The sequence below is a fragment of the Humulus lupulus genome, chromosome 3, assembly GCF_963169125.1.
Source record: "Humulus lupulus chromosome 3, drHumLupu1.1, whole genome shotgun sequence".
Lineage (NCBI taxonomy): Eukaryota > Viridiplantae > Streptophyta > Magnoliopsida > Rosales > Cannabaceae > Humulus > Humulus lupulus.
In genome coordinates, this window is record NC_084795.1 from 39,456,940 (window position 1) to 39,477,219 (window position 20,280).

Below are 20,280 nucleotides of genomic sequence, written 5' to 3' on the forward strand. Positions count from 1 at the left end.
TCCAATAGCCTCCACATGTGAGCCCACCTTGTTTCTGGATAAGATGCTTTGCTCACTTCCCACTGGCTTCCTTAGGTTTTGTATACCCTGCAAGGAATTTGAAATGTGAATTGTTGATCCAGAATCAATCCACCATGTGTTAATAATAACATTAGCCATATTAGATTCATAACATACGAATGAAATTGGATTACCTTTGTCGTCCATCCATTTCTTGAACTTGGCGCATTCCTTTTTCGCATGTCCCTTCTTTTTGCAGAAAAAACACTTGATGGAATCCTTCTTTATTTCGCCTTAGGGAGGCACTTTATTTTTCCCCTTGTCCTTCTTGGATGGTTTGCGTTTCTTTCCTTGGGTGACCATGTGAGCACTTTCACCTTGTTCCTATAGGATCCTTGCTTCTTCTTGAGTACACATGGTTATCAGTTCATTGATACTCCATTTGTCCTTATGTGTGTTGTAGGAAGTTTTGAAAGACCCGTATTGAGGTGGAAGATTGTTAAGGATGTAGTGAACTAGGAAGGTTTCAGGAATAATTACATCGAGCTTCTTCAGTTGAGCAGAAATGTCCCTCATCTTTGAGATATGTTCTCTAACTCCTTTGACACCAGTGAGATTTGTGGATGAGAACTGGTGGATGAGGTTGTTGTAAAGTGGTTTGTCTAAAGTGTTGAACTGCTCATCGATTAGTTTGATCAAGTCTTTAACTTTCTTAGGTTGCTCCACCAATCCACGCATTCCCATAGGGATCTTAGACTTAATGAACATGATGCTGAGGCGATTGGATCGCTCCCATTTTTTAGTGCGATCTCAGTAGCAATGCTAGTCGCAGTGATTGCAGCAGGTTCGTCATTCCTTATTGCGTAGTCCATATTAGCTCAGCCTAAATGAAGAAGAACTCGTTCCTTCCAGATTTCGAAATTGTCACCCCTAAGCTCAGGAATTTCGGTAAGGATTTCAGCGAAACTAGAGGAAGATGAAGAAGCTGCATGAATAGGATTACGAACTTAGATTTTTAAAGATTGAGGCTTAATGAAGTCATGTTTTACCAATGTATAACATGCAGACTGATGAAATTTTATTAAACAGAAATTGCCTATGAGCTAAATTTTTAATTTAATAAAATTGGATGTATATGATGATAGATTATTCAAATGAATTATTTGGGATAAATTAAGGTTTGATACTTCTATTTTTATTAAACTTTATGATAAAACTATTAAATTAATTATCATAACTCCTGTGAGTAAATTAAGAAAATTAATTTAATATATTATCCTAATTAGTTATATAAATATAATAAAATCTCTGTGGGGTAAAATTATTAAATCTATATAACCAATCACAATGTATGTCCATTATGTGATTCTTTCAAATTAATATATAATTAAAGATGTTGTGGCTACTCCCTAATTATTTAAAATTATATGGTTCACTAGACATTATGTTTTAGGCTCTATGAAGACCTAAGAACAATTTTGTTATAACATAATAGGAAATCACAGAGAGTATTTCTCCTAGTGTGATCGTCCGAAGATCATTAAAAATCATTCTAGATTGAGCATTTGTCTCAGTTTCATGCGTTCTTATGTCAACCACAAAATTGTTTGTGTATTATTCATAATTTTATTTACCCTAAATATTTTATGAATATTAATGTGAATATTTTATGAATATTAATGTGCTAAATATTATTCAACTTATCTTAATGTTTGAACATAATCTAAATATATCTAGCTCAATAATGGAATATACGACGTATTTAAAATCATAAAGTCATACATATAACATTAAATATAATTATGCTAAAAATAAATTTTGCATGAATAATAACATAATAATCATACAAATTAGCATAATTATTTATATGTAGGAAAATAAATACAATAATTCCATATATATACTTAATGACAGAAAAAAATCCATGCTAAATAAGACAATGAAATCATTTATTGATTTGGTGAATTAATAAAACAATTGCACAAACTTAATTGTAAATCAAAAATGTAATTACATTCTTAAAATAGCACAATTATTTAATGTTGCATGACTAAAAGAAATATATCATGCAATAAATACAACAATAATCAAGTAATTGCACATTTTAATTAATTTCCAAATATATAATATACCAAAATTATATGTTTTAATTAATTTGGCAAACAATTTAAAAAAATGAAATTTATTTTCTAAATCAGCATTAAAATCAAGAAAATAATAAAATTCCAAAAATAAATTAAAAAACAATTAGGAATTTTTATAATTTTTTTTAAATCTGCCATGGGAAAACGACATGTCGTTTTCCCCTTAATGTCGTCGTATGACCTGTCAAACGACGGGTCGTTTTTCGTGTTGTAGGACTCGTCCAAGCGACGAGTCGTTTCTTCAGCCACGATCGAAAACGACATGTCGTTTTGGTCGTCTTCTTCAGTCAACCGGGTCATTTTGACTCGTTTTTCTGCAAATGGAAACCCAGTCGAAAAAGAGCCATTTTGACGTCGAAATTCCAATATTTTTGCCCAAATCACACCAAAAACAGTGTTTAAAAAGATTCATGGAATTTATTTGCTTAAAAAACAACTAAAAAAACCGAGTTTAATTTCAAAACTTATTTTCGGCCATTAACATGTTTATGAAGATTTGAAATGCTTCCTTGGTTTCAAAAACTCGCTTTTAATGCATATATCATTTAGGGAACATAAGATAAAGGATTTCTAATAGCATTAAAAATGAAAAAACGAATTTGAATTTAAGAACCAAAATTTGAAGCATGTATCGGCCAAACTCAAAACTCTTGTCACATATTTATGCTATAGTTTTAATGCACAAAAATATGTTAGAAATTGATAAACTAGAACAATCCTAACAACAATATACAGTAAAACAATCCAAACAAAAATTTTAATCATTCGGCAATATAACCATACACGGATACATATATGTGTATATATGAATACATACGCATATATAATTCATAAAAATATATATGTATATATGCATACAAAAAAAAATAACAAGGCATAGATAAACCTGGCTCTGGTACCAAATGATAGATTAAATGAAATATAGACTTATGAACAATTCTATACATGTAGGCGGAATTGATATATAGATTGAACATATACTAAGAGATGATCGAATATATGTACCTTCAGTCATTGCTATTGACAATTTCGATCTACAACTCTAGAACTACAAAAGAAAATAAGATAAATTAGAACAAGTACACGAGCTTTCAAGCTCTCACTAACTCTGATAGATGGAGTTACTAAAAGATAGAATAATGAGTGTAGCGAGCTTGGGGACCGGTACATAGAGTGAGACATTCCATCAGCGTCTCTGTCACAGATTGAGATATTCTCTCAATCAGTTGGCATATGCAAAATAGGGTAACAAATAATGTTGACCATTAATTAAAATATTTATCAATAAATAAAATATTGACTTTGATATATTAAATTAATTAGTTGTAACAAATTAATTTTATATATCATATAAATAAATATTCTAACAGTAAAGCGTTCACTTCTATGGCATGGACTCTCAAACCACGTTGCAACAACCATTGTATTGGTGAAGACAAAGCATAAGCTTCTATCTCATGTGGTTGATAAGCGCCACATACATCATTTGAGAAGGGAAATTTCAATTTATATGCTTGATAAAAGTTATAATTACAAAAAAATGCTAGGCATATTAAAATTTTCAAAATAATGCTATTTTTTTGTACTTTACCCAAATTGCCCTTACCATTTCCTCATCACTTTTCACTCCTCATTTCTCTCTTCTCTCTTCTCTCTTCTCTCTTCCCTCTCTCTCTCTCTCTCTTATTTCACTCTCTCTCACCTCACACCACCACCAACACCACCACCACACTAAATATTATATTTCGAACTGATTTGGACATGATTTTTGGGTTTTTTTGGCGATTTTTTTTCAAATCTGAAACTCTGAAATCTGAAGAAAATCGACCTTGCTCGATGGTGGTTCGATGGTGCTCGATGCCAGCTCGATGGGACCTTCAAAATCATGATTTTTCATGAAAAAATGACTTAGCTCGATGGTGGTTCGATGGTAGCTCAATAGTGGCTCGATGGTGCTAGATGGTGCTCGATGCAATTCTTGAAAGAGACATAATTTTTCACTCGGGTGTCCGTTTGGGGTGATTTGTTTTTTGATTTTGGGTATCTTTTCAATATCTACATGTTTGACATGTTAATATGCACATTTGTGAAGTGTAACACTTGTAAAAAATACAAAAGTGCAAACATACCTCATGTTTAAGACATCTTTTGGTATATTTTTAAGTTTTAAACTTCCCAAATGTGCATATGAGCATGTTAAGCGTGCAGATCTTGAAAAAATACCCAAAATAAAAAAAAATCACCCCAAACGGATACCCGAGTGAAAAATTATGTCTCTTGCAAGAATTGCATCGAGCACCATCGAGCCATTATCGAGCTACCATCGAACCACCATCGAGCTAAGTCATTTTTTCATGAAAATCTTGATATTGAAGGCCCCAGTGAATGGTTGCTCGTTAGTGCTTGATGCTAGCTCGACGGGGCCTTCAAAATTGAGATTGTTCATGAAAAACGACTTTGCTCGATGGTGGTTCAATTATGGCTCGATGGTGCTCGATAATGCTCGATGGTGCTCGATGTGATTCTTGCAAGAGACATAATTTTTCACTCGAGTGTCTGTTTGGGGTGATTTTTTTTATTTTGGGTATTTTTTCAAGATCTACACGTTTAACATGCTCATATGCACATTTGGGAAGTTTAAAACTTAAAAATATACCAAAAGATGTCTTAAACATGAGGTATGTTTGCACTTTTGTATTTTTTACAAGTGTTACACTTCACAAATGTGCATATTAACATGTCAAACGTGTAGATCTTGAAAAAATACCAAAAATAAAAAAAATCACCCCAAACGGACACCCGAGTGAAAAATTGTCTCTTGCAAGAATTGCATCGAGCACCATCGAGCCACTATCGAGCTACCATCGAGCTAAGTCATTTCTTCATGAAAAATCATGATTTTGAAGGTCCCATCAAGCTGGCATCGAGCACCATCGAACCACCATCGAGCAATGTCGATTTTCTGCAGATTTCAGAGTTTCAGATCTGAAAAAAATTGCCAAAAAAACCCAAAAATTATGTCCAAAATTGTTCGAAATAATATATTTAGTGTGGTGGTGGTGTTGGTGGTGGTGTGAGGTGAGAGAGAGTGAAATAAGAGAGAGAGAGAGAGAGAGAGGGAAGAGAGAAGAGAGAAGAGAGAAATGAGGAGTGAAAAGTGAGGAGGAAATGGTAAGGGCATTTTGGGTAAAGCACAAAAAAGTAGCATTATTTTGAAAATTTTAATATACCTAGCATTTTTTTGTAATTATAGCATTTATCAAGCATACAAAGTGAAATTTCCCTTTGAGAAAGCAACTACAACATGTCCCCTCGAGTCCCTCAATATTGCACCAAAGCCCATTAGTTGCTGATCACATGATATTGAGGCATCAGTATTGAGTTTAAACCACCCCAACATTGGTGGAGACCAGATCCTAGCTGAATGTGTACTTGTCGGCACAGTACAGCTGCTCAATTGATGCTTTAGGCGACTCTAATTTGTTGATATTCCTGTAAATAAGCAGTGGCAAAGGCCACTATTTGAGAGGCCACCTTGGCTTTTTTTTTTCTGGTGGAAATCAACATTTCGTTCAGTCCAAATACTCCACAATAAAATGATATGCTCCAAGTCGGCAGTGGTACAGATTGTGAAAGCTGGTACAAAAAATCACCATTATTGGAGTTGTTAACTTGAGGAATCGCAGTAGCAAAAGGAGAGTAACACCATACTGACTTTGCGCACTTGAAATGGAATAACGCATGCCCAATAGATTCCCAAGCATCGTGGCACAACGAACAAGTAGTAAAGAGGGAACAATAAAGTAAAAGAATATTGTTGAATGCCAGCTCAAAAATGAAGAGACTGGAGAGAATTGTATTAATAGAGAAATAACATACACGTGTAAGCTGTACAGAGAAAGAGTCCTAAAAGCAGGACCACACACTAAGGATAACTACCAGAAACTAATTACAAAATATACAGGGTATTTACACATATTAATTCTGCTTATCAAGTAGCATCAGATATAATTTTACGCCTTCGTAACGTAACAACAACTGGTAATGCATTGTAACCTGACTTAACTGTATAGTTACCAGTTGTTGTGTGATGCCAAATTGATGAGTCTGGTCTGGCAAAAAGCCCTAAAGGAATGGTAACAATCCTATCAAAACATCCAATAGTGAAAAAGTAGCTTCAAGTAATGGGATATCCCATCCCAAGTTCGATGCTCCGTGATAAAATCAGCAACCAATATTGGATATCCTGGGATCCATGGGTCCTCTTTCTAACGAATGATACAGCCATCCCCTACCTTCCAACACAAGCCTTGAGCTAAAAGCTCACGTCCCCAAACAATACTTGTCCAAGTGTGTGACGGTGAGCAACCCATAGAAGCTTGAAGGAAACCAGAGGTTGAATATTATCGACTGCGTAATAGACGAGCCAGTAATGAATTAGGAAATTCATGTAGTCTCCCTCCATGCTTGCTTTGCCAAAAGGGCTTTGATTAAATTGGACAAAAGAGCAAAATCATAAACCTTTATAATATAATATAATTTATTTTTATTTTTGATTATTTATTTCTATCTTTTTTTTTTGGCTTTTAATTTTTTTTCCCAAAGATTCATTTTAAAAAGTTTAAAATAAATACTATGTATATATATATACTAGATACAAACAACGTGCAATATTCACGTTTGCTTAGTTTTATTTATAGAATTCATTAATTATTTTTATTAAATTTATATTAATGTCATATAAATTTTGAAATAAATATTCTATTTTAATTAAATAATTGATTTATTTTTGTTTAAGTTTATGTTTGTTCTAGCTTTTGAATTTGAGAGTGATAACAGTAGATTATATATTACATGTTTAATGTAATATTAAATATTTTTCGTTGATTTTAAATTTAAGTTTCTTACTATTTAAAAAAAAAAAAACAATTTGTTACTAATTCACAGTAGATTATATTATATGTTTAATATGATATTATTCTAATAAGTAAATTTAAGTTTAATTAAATTTTATTTAAGTTATAAAACGTATGATTTTATTATTTTTAAATAACTATCATTGTAAAATATTTCAAAAATATTATATTTTAATTTGTTTAATTATTTATTATTTTAAAATAATTACCATTATAAAATATCTGAAAAATATCATATTTTAATATATTTAATTATTTATTATTTTTAAATAATTATCATTGCAAAATATCACAAAAATATTTTATTTTAATTTTTTTAATTATTTATTTTATTTTATTTAAGTTTAAGTATTTACAAACTACCATTAAATATAAGAATATTCTGTTAAATATAAGAATATTCCGTTAAAGTTAACATTAAAAAAATAAAAAACCGTTAAAACCAAGAATTTACTTTATCTACACACTTATTATATAAAAGAGATATATGAAAGTAAAAATAAAGAAAAAGGTAAGCATAATGTACGTTGTTCATATACCTATGTTGTTTTTTAGAATATTTTCCGCTTGAGGCAAGAAAGCAAATTTCCACCATTAGAAATCAAACAACAGAGCAGACAAAACCTGGATAATCGTCAATCTTGATGGGTTTCTCCCGGCATAAAGTTTTATCATGTTTTCGATCCTAAAAAGGGCAGAGCAAAATATATACAATTCAATTAGCTAAGTAAGACTATCATCCTTTTGGTTGTGAAACCGTGTATACAACAACGAATATGGGGTCAAGAAAATGGTATTCTACAGAGTTAACAAAAAATTGTGAATGTAAACTACATAACATCATCTTCTACTTCTACAGCATTCTCTGTACCAGCGCCATTACTTCTTCTTCGAAACCGAGACAGTGGCGCGCTGACTGATTGAGAGTTCTCAACCAACATGTAAAGACAGAACAAGCATAAACCTAATTCATGATGAAACAAAATCCAAATGAGTCATAAATATATTCATATGATGCTTAAAACAACACAAGACAAGTTAATATTTTGACTAACATAGCACACAAGTTATATGATTTTCCTTAGGTTTATGCTTAGCACACAAGACAAGTTATATGACTAACATAGCACACAAGCTTCCCTTTAATGTAATTGTTGCTTTGTCACAGTTTCATGATTTTCAACACCACAATCCATCTGATTCTAACCTGGGTTTTTCAGGGCTACGAGTGAATGTATTATCTACCAAAATATAAAAGTTGAATCAATTAGAAACCAAGAGGGTGAACATGAACCTTCCTTAAAAAGTAGGCAAAAGGAGGTGTTTTAACATCTTCAGTAAGTTCTCAGCTACTCAATGAGGACACTTGGGCCGTACCATGAACTCGCTGACATGGCACTATAACCATTAGACTCAAGATCTGTAGACAGAGTTACCAATATCTAACAACATATAGTCTTATGGTAAACTTGATAAAAGCTTTCACTGGCTTGCTTTGTGGTATAAAATAAGCTTCTGTCATGACATTATTTAGCAGTCTACCAACTAAGAAAAAAAGCACTAGTGAAACTGAAGGCCCAGACCAACCAAATAAAAACTCAGTTGAATCTTACAAATTGTTCTACACAAAATACGAATGTAAAGGGACATGTTAAAAATCAGGATCAAATAACTCTTGAACCAAAAACTACTGTTTTTGTAAGTAATACTAATTCTTCTACACAGAAGAACATCACTCAAAGAGAGTTCATATCATCATATATTAATAAGACGACTTAGTGACACCATGAATCATGAAAACATAACCTATGTCTACTAGTACAATCTAATACTAGGCAAACCAACACATAATAACTGAAGAGTATTCGTCCACCGCATAAATACTTTACTGGATAGAATGGAGAATGATTAATAAAATAAAAGACATAAACTTTCACAGAACACAATCTAAAAATTTATAAGAATATAAAAAAGTTACTAGCCTACTAGTACATCTCGGGCACCTGGGCAGTAACAAAAATAACGAACTTACCAGCATAGGCAACTGTAACACCAGAAACCACTCGTCCCAAAGCTGACAAAACATAAAGACATAACACGACCTGAAAAATAGACCAAACAAAAAAATAATAATCAATTACAAAGAGAAGAAAGCCAAGATATAATCCATCCAAGAACCTTGTTCGTAGTAAGAAAAACAGTTTAATTTATACACTTTGTCACTAATTCCATTCAGATTGAATACAAACTTGATAACAATATGATTATAAGAAACAAAGCGAAAAAATATAAAACGCTATTGAATAATACCTTAAGAAAAAGCCTCTTGTCATGCCCAGTAGCCGCAACCCTCAGCACAGACTCTGCTGCACCAACGGTATTAGCTAAACACGCTACAATGCTATTTGCAGTGTCCTGAGAAATCTGCCACTCCAGTGGATCCACGGGTACCCTATACAAAGTTCTAATACATTAAAACACATAAATATACACATAAAATTGAATTCTTTGAAATCTTTGTCCTGTATCCAATTGGGGTTTTCAACAAATGTTAATCAATCATCACTAAAACCCAAACTAAGAATGACCCACATACCATGAATCATTATTACTTAGTTTTCCAATTTTTTCCTGGCTAATAAAATTCAAGATTCAAATTTTCAAATTCTGGTACCAAAAGAAGAAATTAAACAAAACCCTAATCAAACTTTCAAGAAACAAACAGTAAAAAATGAAAAAAGACGTACGAGATTTTGATTTGGCGGAAGAGGAGGCCAAGAATGGCGAGAGAACAGAGGAGGACGATGAGGACATCGGAGAAAAGAGTGAGGAGGCTGGAATCCCTATAGGCACAGTGGTAATACACCAAGGTACCACATATCAGTAGGATCACCGGCCTCCCTATTTCTGATCTGCAATCCATTTCTCTCTCTCTCACTCTCTGTACAAATATGTATGTCGAAAGAACTTTGACCGTTATGCGTATTTTTGGTCAATAGAATAAAATATATATTCTCTTTCACAAACAAAAATGACAAAATAAAAAACATATATTTAATTATTTTTTTTAAAAGGAAATATTGTTAAGAAGTTCCTTGTTGCTGTTAAGAAATATTGGACTTTGGAATTTGGTAGGGAAAGTGGAAAAACAAGTTGAGGGAAAATGGTATTTTCTTGTTGGAGTTTTATAAAATTTGGGAGAAAAATTAGTTAAGGGAAACATGAGGGAAATTCTTTAAATAAATTTTGGATTTTACTTTCTCTTTTTTTTTGTGAGAAAAATAGGAAAAATAGAGAAAAACAAATTGGTTCTCTTCCACCTTCTTTTTGGACATCAATGAGGCCACCCATCTCCTTCACTAGCTCGATCACCGCGTTTTCCACTAGCACGACCATTGCTACAATCACCTCCGTTCTTGGGTCCACCAACTAGAGCAAGACAATCTTTTTATGTTCAGGGTTAATATTTTTTTGGGCATTGCATTTTTTCTCATTGTTTATTTGGATTTTGTATTTTGATAAATTATTTTTTAAATCCTAGGTTTTATAAAATAGTTCAAATAAAACCCTAAACATAATTTTGGTCAAAATTTTTTGAATTAAAATCATAAATAATTTACCAAACTAACAATTCAGAACAAAAACATAATCATTTTATCTAACAACTGTGTTATCATATTTAATTTTTTATTCATCAAAATTGGGTTTATAGATCTATTTGAATCATTTTACAAAATACAGGATCCAAAAAATAATTTGTAAAAATGCAGGATCCAAATAAGTAATGAGATAAACACATAATCCAAAAATGTATAAACTCAAAGACAGTGTTTGGTTTGAGGGAATGGAATGGAATAGAATGTCTTTTTATTCTATTTCCTTCCATTGTTTGGTTGGAAAATTCAATTAGGAAAGGGTTTTTCCAATAGAATTGTCGTTACACATTTTGATGGAAGTGTTATTACACTCAAAATTGGGTGGAAAAACAATTCAATTCTATCATTTACATTATTATATAATTTTTATATTGTTAAAAAAAATATGATTCTTATATTAATTACATTATGACTCCTTATTTATTTTCACATCAATTTTATTATATTTGAAATAAGACATCCTTTCACATAAATATATATATATATATATATATATATATATTATAGTCATTTTTAAAGGGTAAATACCATTTTGGACTTTGTGTTGTTGTAACAACGCCATAATCTAATTACTTTGTAAAACGTCACCAAGTTCATATTTATTAGAAAAATATCATTATTGAAAGAAGTCCATTGGGGACTTGTCAAAACATACAATTTGGATCCAATTGTTTAAAATAAAAATGTAGTATCCTTTATGCCGTTTTTAAAGAGTAAAATAAAGATAAAGTCTCACTGTAGCATAATAAAATCATAAGCCATAAAGTAAAAGTTCTTAAATTTTCTTGGTGTTTGTCTATATCGTTTAATCGCTCATGGACACCTCGCGTCATACATGCCTAGACATTGGACTCTCACATCACAGTGTGTACCAAGAAGAAACTCTATTTCCTATACCTGAAAGGGGGAAAGTAAGGGGGTGAGTTAAGAGCCCAATAAGGAAGTACAAACATTATACAACAGCTTACCAAGAAACACAAAACAATCTACATCGTAAGCTCATAACATAAACATACACTTTATTTGAATATATCAACATAACAAATAAAGCAAGCAAGTTCTAGGAGGCAACTGGTAAAGCATAATGTAATGACCCAACTTATTCTAGACTTTGGACCATTAATAACTACTATACATAAACACTAATCTTTAAGAAAACATACATATGAAATAATCATAACTTCATTAAAATTGTAAAACAAAAGTTAAAATACATAAAATTCATAGTAGGATATGGGATCCCATTGTTTTGAAAATAAAACATAACTTGAATCTTAAATAAACTTGATTACAAAATCAAGTGCGGAAAATACATATAAAGCATAACTGAAATGACTAAAAACAACTTCATCCTCGAATCGTTCACGCAGTCCACCGATTTCATTCTCCCTCAATACACATTCTCAAGCAGCCAAGAATCTTCCCGCCGCCATAACTATTTTCCTGCACATATAAAACATAAAGGAATGAGCCTAATGCCCAGCAAGGAAAATCTAAGCATGAAACATAATCATACACATAAACTATGAACATATATCATATACTATAACACATATATCATAATTCTAACCCATGTACATGGTGACTATTGGGGTTTGCTAACTAAGCAACTATAAGCATCAAACTACAATGAGGTGTGCTAGTTAAGCAACCATAAGCCCCAAAAACATAAAAGTGTTGGGGTTTGCTATATAGCAACTATAAGCCCCAAACATACATATATCATAACACATAAAATCATACTATAGCATAATCAAAACATATTAAAATCGTAGCACATATCACATAGGAACTATCCTATTTTCCTTACCAAAAACCGGGATGTGAGAACAAGGACGGTGATTAGTGCCCAAAAATACACATTTATTGATTTTAATAGTCAAAATAAATTAAGTTGTAATTAATATTTTTATCAAATTAATATGATTAAATTTATAAATGAAAATATTTAATTTTAATTTATTTTGTTTTATTTTGTAGGTTTTAATTGATATTTTTGGAACTTGGAAACAATGAAGAAATAAATAAATAAAATTGAAGAAATGAGGAAAAGTTGGCATTTTTGCAACTTGAAACATTGAAAAAATTGGCCCAATTCAGCCCAGGCCCGCTGGCCTCTTTCTCTACCTTCAGCGCCATGTGGCGCCTTGTCCTCGTGCCACGTGTCCCAGTAGTACTCCAAAGCTAGCCGCTTGTTGCCTTCCCTGCGCGCCACCTGTCCAGGCCATTCTCATATTCCCTTCAGCCGCCCAGGCTTTAACTCTCCAGCATGACCATCAGCCATACGCCCCAGCATGCATATTTCCTCCAGCGCCCAAGTAGCCAGTTTCTCCCCAACAAAGGCCCAGCAGGCCCAAATGTGAACAAGCTTCAACCTCCCCAGCTCCACGGCTCCAGCAAGCCCAATCTGAAACCTTCCCAGCAGCCTGCCTACGTGGCACTTCCTCATTGGCTGAAAATGGGTCAAAACCCTCTTGTGTCACCAACCATGTTTTGTGGGTATTGGGCTTTGTAAATTGCTATTTTGAGCTTTAAAGATCATGCTTTTGTGGTATTTTAGAAAATGAGCATTTTGACTATACACAAAAATAGCTAGGGTAATATTAATAATAAGATTTGATTTTTCAAAATCATATTTTATTATTAATATTTCAGATTTATTTTGTAAACCCCATTTTGTTGTTTGATTTCTTTTTAGTCATTTTCTCCTTCTATAAATAGAGACTATTTCTTCACAATAGGTAGGTAATTTTGAGAGTAAAGAAACTATAGCAAAATTTTTACTCACTTTCTTCTCATATTTTCTTCTTAGAATTTTGTGAGAATCATGAGCATAATGGCCTAATCTTCCTAGGAAGGTTAGGGATGATTCTATATGCTAGTGATGTTATTTTGCTACTTTGATTTACTATGTTCTTAATGTAAAATTTTTGAGTTATTTATGTTCTTTCATCTCCATCTTTATTTCGTTATTTTTATTTACTTATGCTAATAGTATATAGGATTAGTCATGCTCTTTCTATGTACTTCTAATTAGTAAAAGTAATATTGATACCTAATTTTATGTCTAATCTTCTATTGCATTATTGCCCTTGGATATTTTGTCACTTTTATATTTTTCATAAGATTAACATTGTGCTTTTAAAGTAAAGAACTTTATAACTCAAATGAACTTTTGTTAGAAAAGAATATGGACTTTAATGTTAGATTTTCCAAGTAAATGTTGGGATGTGAACTATTTACTTGTGTATTTTTGTAAATCAAGTAACCAAGTAACTAAACAAGCATATGGATGATTCTTGAAACCTTTCATTTTGTCAAACTCTTGATTACATCTTACCTTTATTTCACTTATCTCATTTCAACACTTTATCAAAAATACAATACCAAAATCTCAAACCTCTTTCCATTTACAATTTTATTTACTTCTTGTTTCTAACTTTTTGTGTTATTTTCTATTAATCTTTTGATTTTAGGTTACCTCCTTGTGGATCGACCGCCCGATCTTACTACAACTACCGCTTAGTGGTAGTCACATTTTGAGCGTTAAACAAATTTTGGCGCTGTTGCCGGGGAGGTAATTTTCAAAGGTTTAGTGAAATTTTTACAAAAATATTAGTAACTTTATTTGTGTTTGTGTTGGAATAAATAGTGTTAATATATTTTTTTTTACTAATTTTTAATTAATTAGATTATTATTATAACAAAAATAAAAAAATACAAAACCAAAAAGATCATAAAAAAAAAATCTTTATTTATATATATATACATTTTTTTTTCTCTTCTCTTCTTTTTTCGGTAATAATATATATATATATATATATTCATATATATATAAAATAAAATAAAACCAAAAAATATATATTTACCTTATTTCTATCTTTATTTCTTTTTTTTCTTTCTTTTGGTTTAAAAAAAAAACCATATATATTTATATAATTTTTTTTTCTTCTTAGCTAATTCTTACTCCATTTTTTCTTTCTTAATTTCTATTCTATTTTTTTAGTTTAATACATATTTGAAGAAAAAAAAAGAGGATTAAGCTTGCTATTCTATCTTCACTTTAATTTTCTTTTCTTAATTTTATTCTTGTGTTGTTTATTTTGTTGCTTAGTTTAGGATTTTCTTTTTTTCTTTGCCTTAGTTTTCCTTAGAATTTAGGTTTTTTTTTTTAAAAAAAAACATAAAATTGCATAAAATTGTTCATAAAATTTCAATCATAAAACGCTTAGTATTGGGAACAATTGTGTAATATTACAAATGGTAGAAACTGATATTGTTCTGTCTAGAAAGATTGGTTGTTAAATAAGGTTTGTGATAGCGTTACCCTCCACAATTACCTGGGAACCTCAGGGAGTTCTGTCTAGGCAAGTGTGGGTCTAAAGCAGTACCTTGGCAACCTTCCCAATTGGCCTGGGAACATTTCGAGCATCTACCTTTGCACTATTACATTTTTGAACTTATTACTATAAGAAAACCAAGCTTGTTCTGTCAAAATAAGCAATTTCACTCTGCTTAAAGGTTGTTTGGTCGAAAAGGTTGACTTGTGATCCACCATACTTACTCAGTAACCTCAGGGAGTTCTAGTAAGGCATTGGAGATCACTTGAAAACCTCCAAATCTACCTGGGAACAAGTTTAACAAAAAAAAAATTCAAAAAAATCAAAAAAATTAAAAAAAGACATAAAATAAATCTAATTTTGATTTCTGAGGGTGGATGAATCATCACGAAACTTCCAGTGACACTTCTTCCAATTCATCTGCCACTCCTACCGGAACTCCTTCCACCAATCCTGCTTCTCCACAAACTTTCGCTGATAATAACCTATTTGCAATGGCTCGCAATGATGAAATCCAACCAAGAACTCTCAATGACTACCTCCATCCTATTCGCACTTCCACGCCTTCATGCATTATCTTCCCTCCTAATATGCCCGCATTAGATTTTAAACCTGGCATGATTCAACTCTTGCCCACGTTTCATGGAATGGACAACAAAAGCCCATACGCGCATATTAGAGAATTCGAGGAGGTAGTAGCCACGTTCTATAACCGAGCCGAAAATGTCGATGTTGTGCGACTGAAGTTCTTCCCTTTCTCATTGAAGGAAAAAGCCAAAATCTGGTTGTACTCTTTGAGACCTAGGTCGATTGGAACATGGGAGGAGATGACCAAATCTTTCTTTCTGAAACACTTCCCCAGCCATAAGACCAACAGTCTAAAACGACAGATTTCCACATTTTCCCAAAAGGACAATGAAACGTTCTATCAAGTCTGGGAAAGATTCAAAGATTTGTTAAATCAGTGCACGCACCATGGCTATGAGAACTGGCGTTTGGTCAGTTACTTCTATGAAGGCCTCACGAGTCGTGAGCGCCAGTTTGTAGAAATGCTATGCAATGGTGAATTCCTCAAAAAAGAGTCAGATGATGCTCTTGAATATCTCAAAGAAACCACGAAAAAGTCTCACACCTGGACTGGTCCAAGTGCTACTGACAGCACCAACCGACACAAACCATCTGGGATCTATCAACTTCGAGAAGAGGATAGTGTTAAGGCCCAACTCGAAGCTTTGAAAAAGCAGTTTGAGGTCTTAATGACGAAGAATAGCCAAAAATCGCACATGATCGCTCAAGCAGAACCGCAAGAACCTTACTTTGTTTGTGGAGGGACGGAGCACTTAGCTAAGGACTGCTTAGCTTTGAATGAAATGAGAGGGGTTTATGAGGAGCAATGCAATGCCTTAGGGGCATATAACAAGCCATTCTCCCATACGTACAACCCTGGTTGGAGAAACCACCCAAATTTCAGTTGGAGAGATTCCAACCAAGCTCAATCGTCTGGAGGCCAATGGAGAAATGAGCAACAAGTTCAACCATCAAATGCGTATTCTGCACCTCAATACAATGTTCATCCACAACAAAATTCTCTCGAGAATACTCTTCATGCATTCATGGAGGAACAATCCAAACTGAATTACAAAATGATGGAAGAAATCAAGGAAATGAAATGTCAATTCTCAAAATTGACTGAATCCTTGGCCATTTCGGAAAAAGGTAAACTTCCTTCCCAACCGAAATTCAATGTTCAAGGCCAACACATGGCCCAATCCTCAAATTCAAATGATCAAAACGTCAAGGAAGTGAATGCCATCACGACGAGAAGCGGTAAAACTTTGCCAGACCCACCCATAAAATCCAACTCTCCCAGTATTCCAAAAGTCATTTCCAAAAATCCACCACTCAATGCCACTCCAAAGATACCATTTCCCAGGCTTTGAAACCTGTTGGGAAACTTCCTGATAACTGAGCTGAACTCCTTGAGCACTTGACACAAGTGAAGATTAATCTTCCTTTGCTTCACATCATTAAAAAAGTGCCCGCTTATGCCAAAATCATCAAGGATCTTTGCACTGCAAAAAGGAAGCACCATGTCAAGAAGATTGCCTTCTTGACCGAGCAAATGAGTGCAGTGATTGAACAAAAGGCACCGCCAAAATACAAAGATCCCGGTTGTTCCACCATTTCTTGCCAAATTGGGACCCATGAAGTCAGCCAAGCCTTACTTGATCTTGGCGCGAGTGTCAATCTCATGCCCTATTCTATATACTCGCAACTCGATCTTGGAGAAATGAAGCCAACATCTGTTGTACTACAGCTTGCTGATCGTTCCACCAAAAAGCCTAGGGGTATCGTTGAGGATGTATTGGTTAAAATTGAAAAATTCTATTACCCCGTGAATTTTCTTATTCTTGATACCCAATCTGTGGTGAACATGGAGTCTAAAATTCTTATTATCCTCGGAAGACCATTCCTTGCTACTGCAAATGCTTTGATCAATTGTCGGAATGGTCTAATGAAGATATCGTTTGGAAACATGACTCTTGAAGTCAATATCTTCTACATCGGAAAACAACCCCGAGAAGATGATGAATGCTATCAAACATTCATGATTGCCTCTTTAATTCCTGAGGAGGTTCAATTGCGAAGAAACTTTGATAATCTTGATGAGCTCCTCCTCTTGTCTGACAACGAAAGTCCCAGTTCTATTGAGTCTACTCTTGCAGTATCAAATCGCATAGACTCACGCAATAGACGGACTCAGTTTTGGCAACCTCGCTTTGAAGAGCTACCTCGTGAGAGGTCACAGCTGAAAACTTCAACCGAAGAGGTTCCAATTGTTCAATTGACCCAACTTCCCGAGGGTTTGAAACATGCCTTCTTGGGAGACGGTGAAACCTTTCCAGTTATCATCTCGTCCAACCTTCAAAATTCTCAAGAATTTCAGTTACTCGACCTACTGCGAACGCATAAATCTGCGATAGGTTGGACGCTTGCTGACATCAAAGGTATTAGCCCTTTAATTTGCTCCCATCGAATCAATCTGGAGGACGAAGCCATCCCTCGAAGAGACCCTCAAAGGCGATTGAACCCCACAATGAAGGAAGTTGTAAAAAATGAAGTTTTGAAATTGCTAGACGCTGGTATTATTTACCCCGTAGCTGATAGCAAGTGGGTTAGTCCAACTCAAGTCGTGCCCAAGAAATCTGGTGTCACCATGATCCAAAATGAAAAAGGGGTCCTTGTCCCCACAAAAACGGTGACGGGGTGGCGCATGTGCATTGATTATAGAAAATTAAATGCCGCTTCCCGCAAAGATCATTTTCCACTCCCATTTATTGATCAAATCCTTGAACGTGTAGCTGGTCATCCTTTCTATTGCTTTCTTGATGGCTATTCTAGCTATTATCAAATTGAGATTGCATTAAAGGATCAAGATCAGACCACTTTCACTTGTCCCTTTGGCACTTTTGCTTTCCGGCGTATGCCATTTGGCTTGTGTAATGCACCAGCTACTTTCCAAAGATGCATGATGAGCATCTTTAGTGACATGATTGAAAAATCAATGGAAGTATTCATGCATGACCTAATTGTTTTTGGAAACTCCTTTGAGACGTGTCTTCTTCATCTTGAAGCTGTTTTAAAACGATGCATTGAGAAAGGACTAGTACTCAATTGGGAGAAATGCCACTTCATGGTTTCTTCTGGCATAGTCTTAGGCCACATTATTTCTGAAAAAGGAATTGAGGTTGATCAATCCAAAGTCGACCTTATCTCCAACCTGTCGACTCCTAAGACTGTCAAAGACGTTAGGTCATTTCTAGGTCATGCTGGTTTCTATAAGAGGTTCATACAAAAAAATTCAATGATTGCCCGTCTGCTAAGCAACCTCCTAGCCAAAGATGCCACTTTTGAATGGACACCTAAGTGTGAGGAATCATTCCGAACGCTTGTCAATTCACTCACTTCCGCTCTCATCCTTTAGTCACTTGATTGGAGTCTTCCTTCCGAGATCATGTGTGACGCCAGCAACTTTGCTGTGGGAGCTGTGCTAGGACAACGAAGGGAGGGGAAACCCTTTGTTGTCTATTATGCAAGCCGAACTCTCAATAGTGCTCAAATGAACTATTAAACTACTGAAAAAGAGTTGCTTGCCATTGTCTTTGCCCTTGACAAATTTCGATCTTATTTGATTGGATCGCCTATTACGATCTTCACAGATCACTCCGCCCTTAAGTATCTCCTTTCCAAAAAGGATGCTAAGGCGCGATTAATACGGTGGATCCTTCTCCTGCAAGAATTTGATATAACGATCAAAGACAAGAAAGGTGTTGAAAATGTCGTTGCAGACCACTTGTCCCGACTTGAATTCAGTGATCCCGCTGATGGTCCATCTATTCACGATGATTTCCCCGACGAAAAATTGCTTTCTATTGCTAAGTTACCGTGGTATGCTCACATTGTAAACTACTTAGTAACAGGTGAACTCCCATCTGAATGGAGTTCACATGACAAACGCAAATTTCTGGTCGAGGTGCGCAATTTCTTTTGGGATGACCCATACTTATTCAAGTATTGCCCTGACTAAATCATGCGAAGATGCATCCCCGACGATGAGGTGTCTAGTGTGCTGAATTTTCGCCACAATGATACTTGTGGTGGTCACTTCTCTGTGAGGAAAACCGTTGCAAAACTCTTACAATGTGGCCTTTACTGGCCCACTTTGTTCAAAGACACCAATGATTTCTGTCGTTCTTGTATAAGGTGCCAAAAGTTAGGATCCTTATCCCGTCGGCACATGATGCCCTTGAACCCAATTCTTGTTATTGCAATATTTGATTGTTGGGGGATAGACTTTATGGGACCATTTCCACCTTCTTTTGGCTACCTTTACATTCTCCTCACTGTGGATTATGTTTCCAAATGGGTCGAGGGTGTACCATGTCGAACCAATGATAACGCTATAGTTGTCAAATTCTTGAAAAGAAAATGTGTTGTCAAGGTTCGGTACCCCTCGCACTATCATCAGTGATCAAATCACTCATTTTTGCAACCGATCCTTTGAGGCTCTTATGCGCAAGTACGGTGTACTTCATAAAGTTGCAAATGCCTATCATCCACAGACCAATGGTCAAGCTGAGTTAGCAAATAGGGAGATAAAACACATTCTGGAAAAGACGGTAAATCCCGATCGCAAAGATTGGTCTACACGCCTTCTAGACGC

General features: G+C 34.2%; 1 protein-coding gene and 1 non-coding gene across 2 annotated transcripts; both read right to left on the reverse strand.

Moving 5' to 3' along the window:
- Positions 1 to 7,689: 7,689 nt before the first annotated feature.
- Positions 7,690 to 10,230, reverse strand: LOC133822554 (reticulon-like protein B22). Its single transcript, XM_062254926.1, has 4 exons — positions 9,808 to 10,230; positions 9,371 to 9,512; positions 9,093 to 9,162; positions 7,690 to 8,024 (listed from the first exon to the last, which is right to left on the reverse strand). Exons 1-4 carry the CDS (start codon positions 9,981 to 9,983, stop codon positions 7,891 to 7,893), a joined length of 522 nt encoding a protein of 173 aa, XP_062110910.1. The 5' UTR covers positions 9,984 to 10,230; the 3' UTR covers positions 7,690 to 7,890.
- Positions 10,231 to 15,931: 5,701 nt separating this feature from the next.
- LOC133828151 (small nucleolar RNA R71) lies at positions 15,932 to 16,038 on the reverse strand. The gene has a single exon (XR_009890788.1). It is a non-coding gene; the product is annotated as a small nucleolar RNA R71 (small nucleolar RNA).
- Positions 16,039 to 20,280: the final 4,242 nt, after the last annotated feature.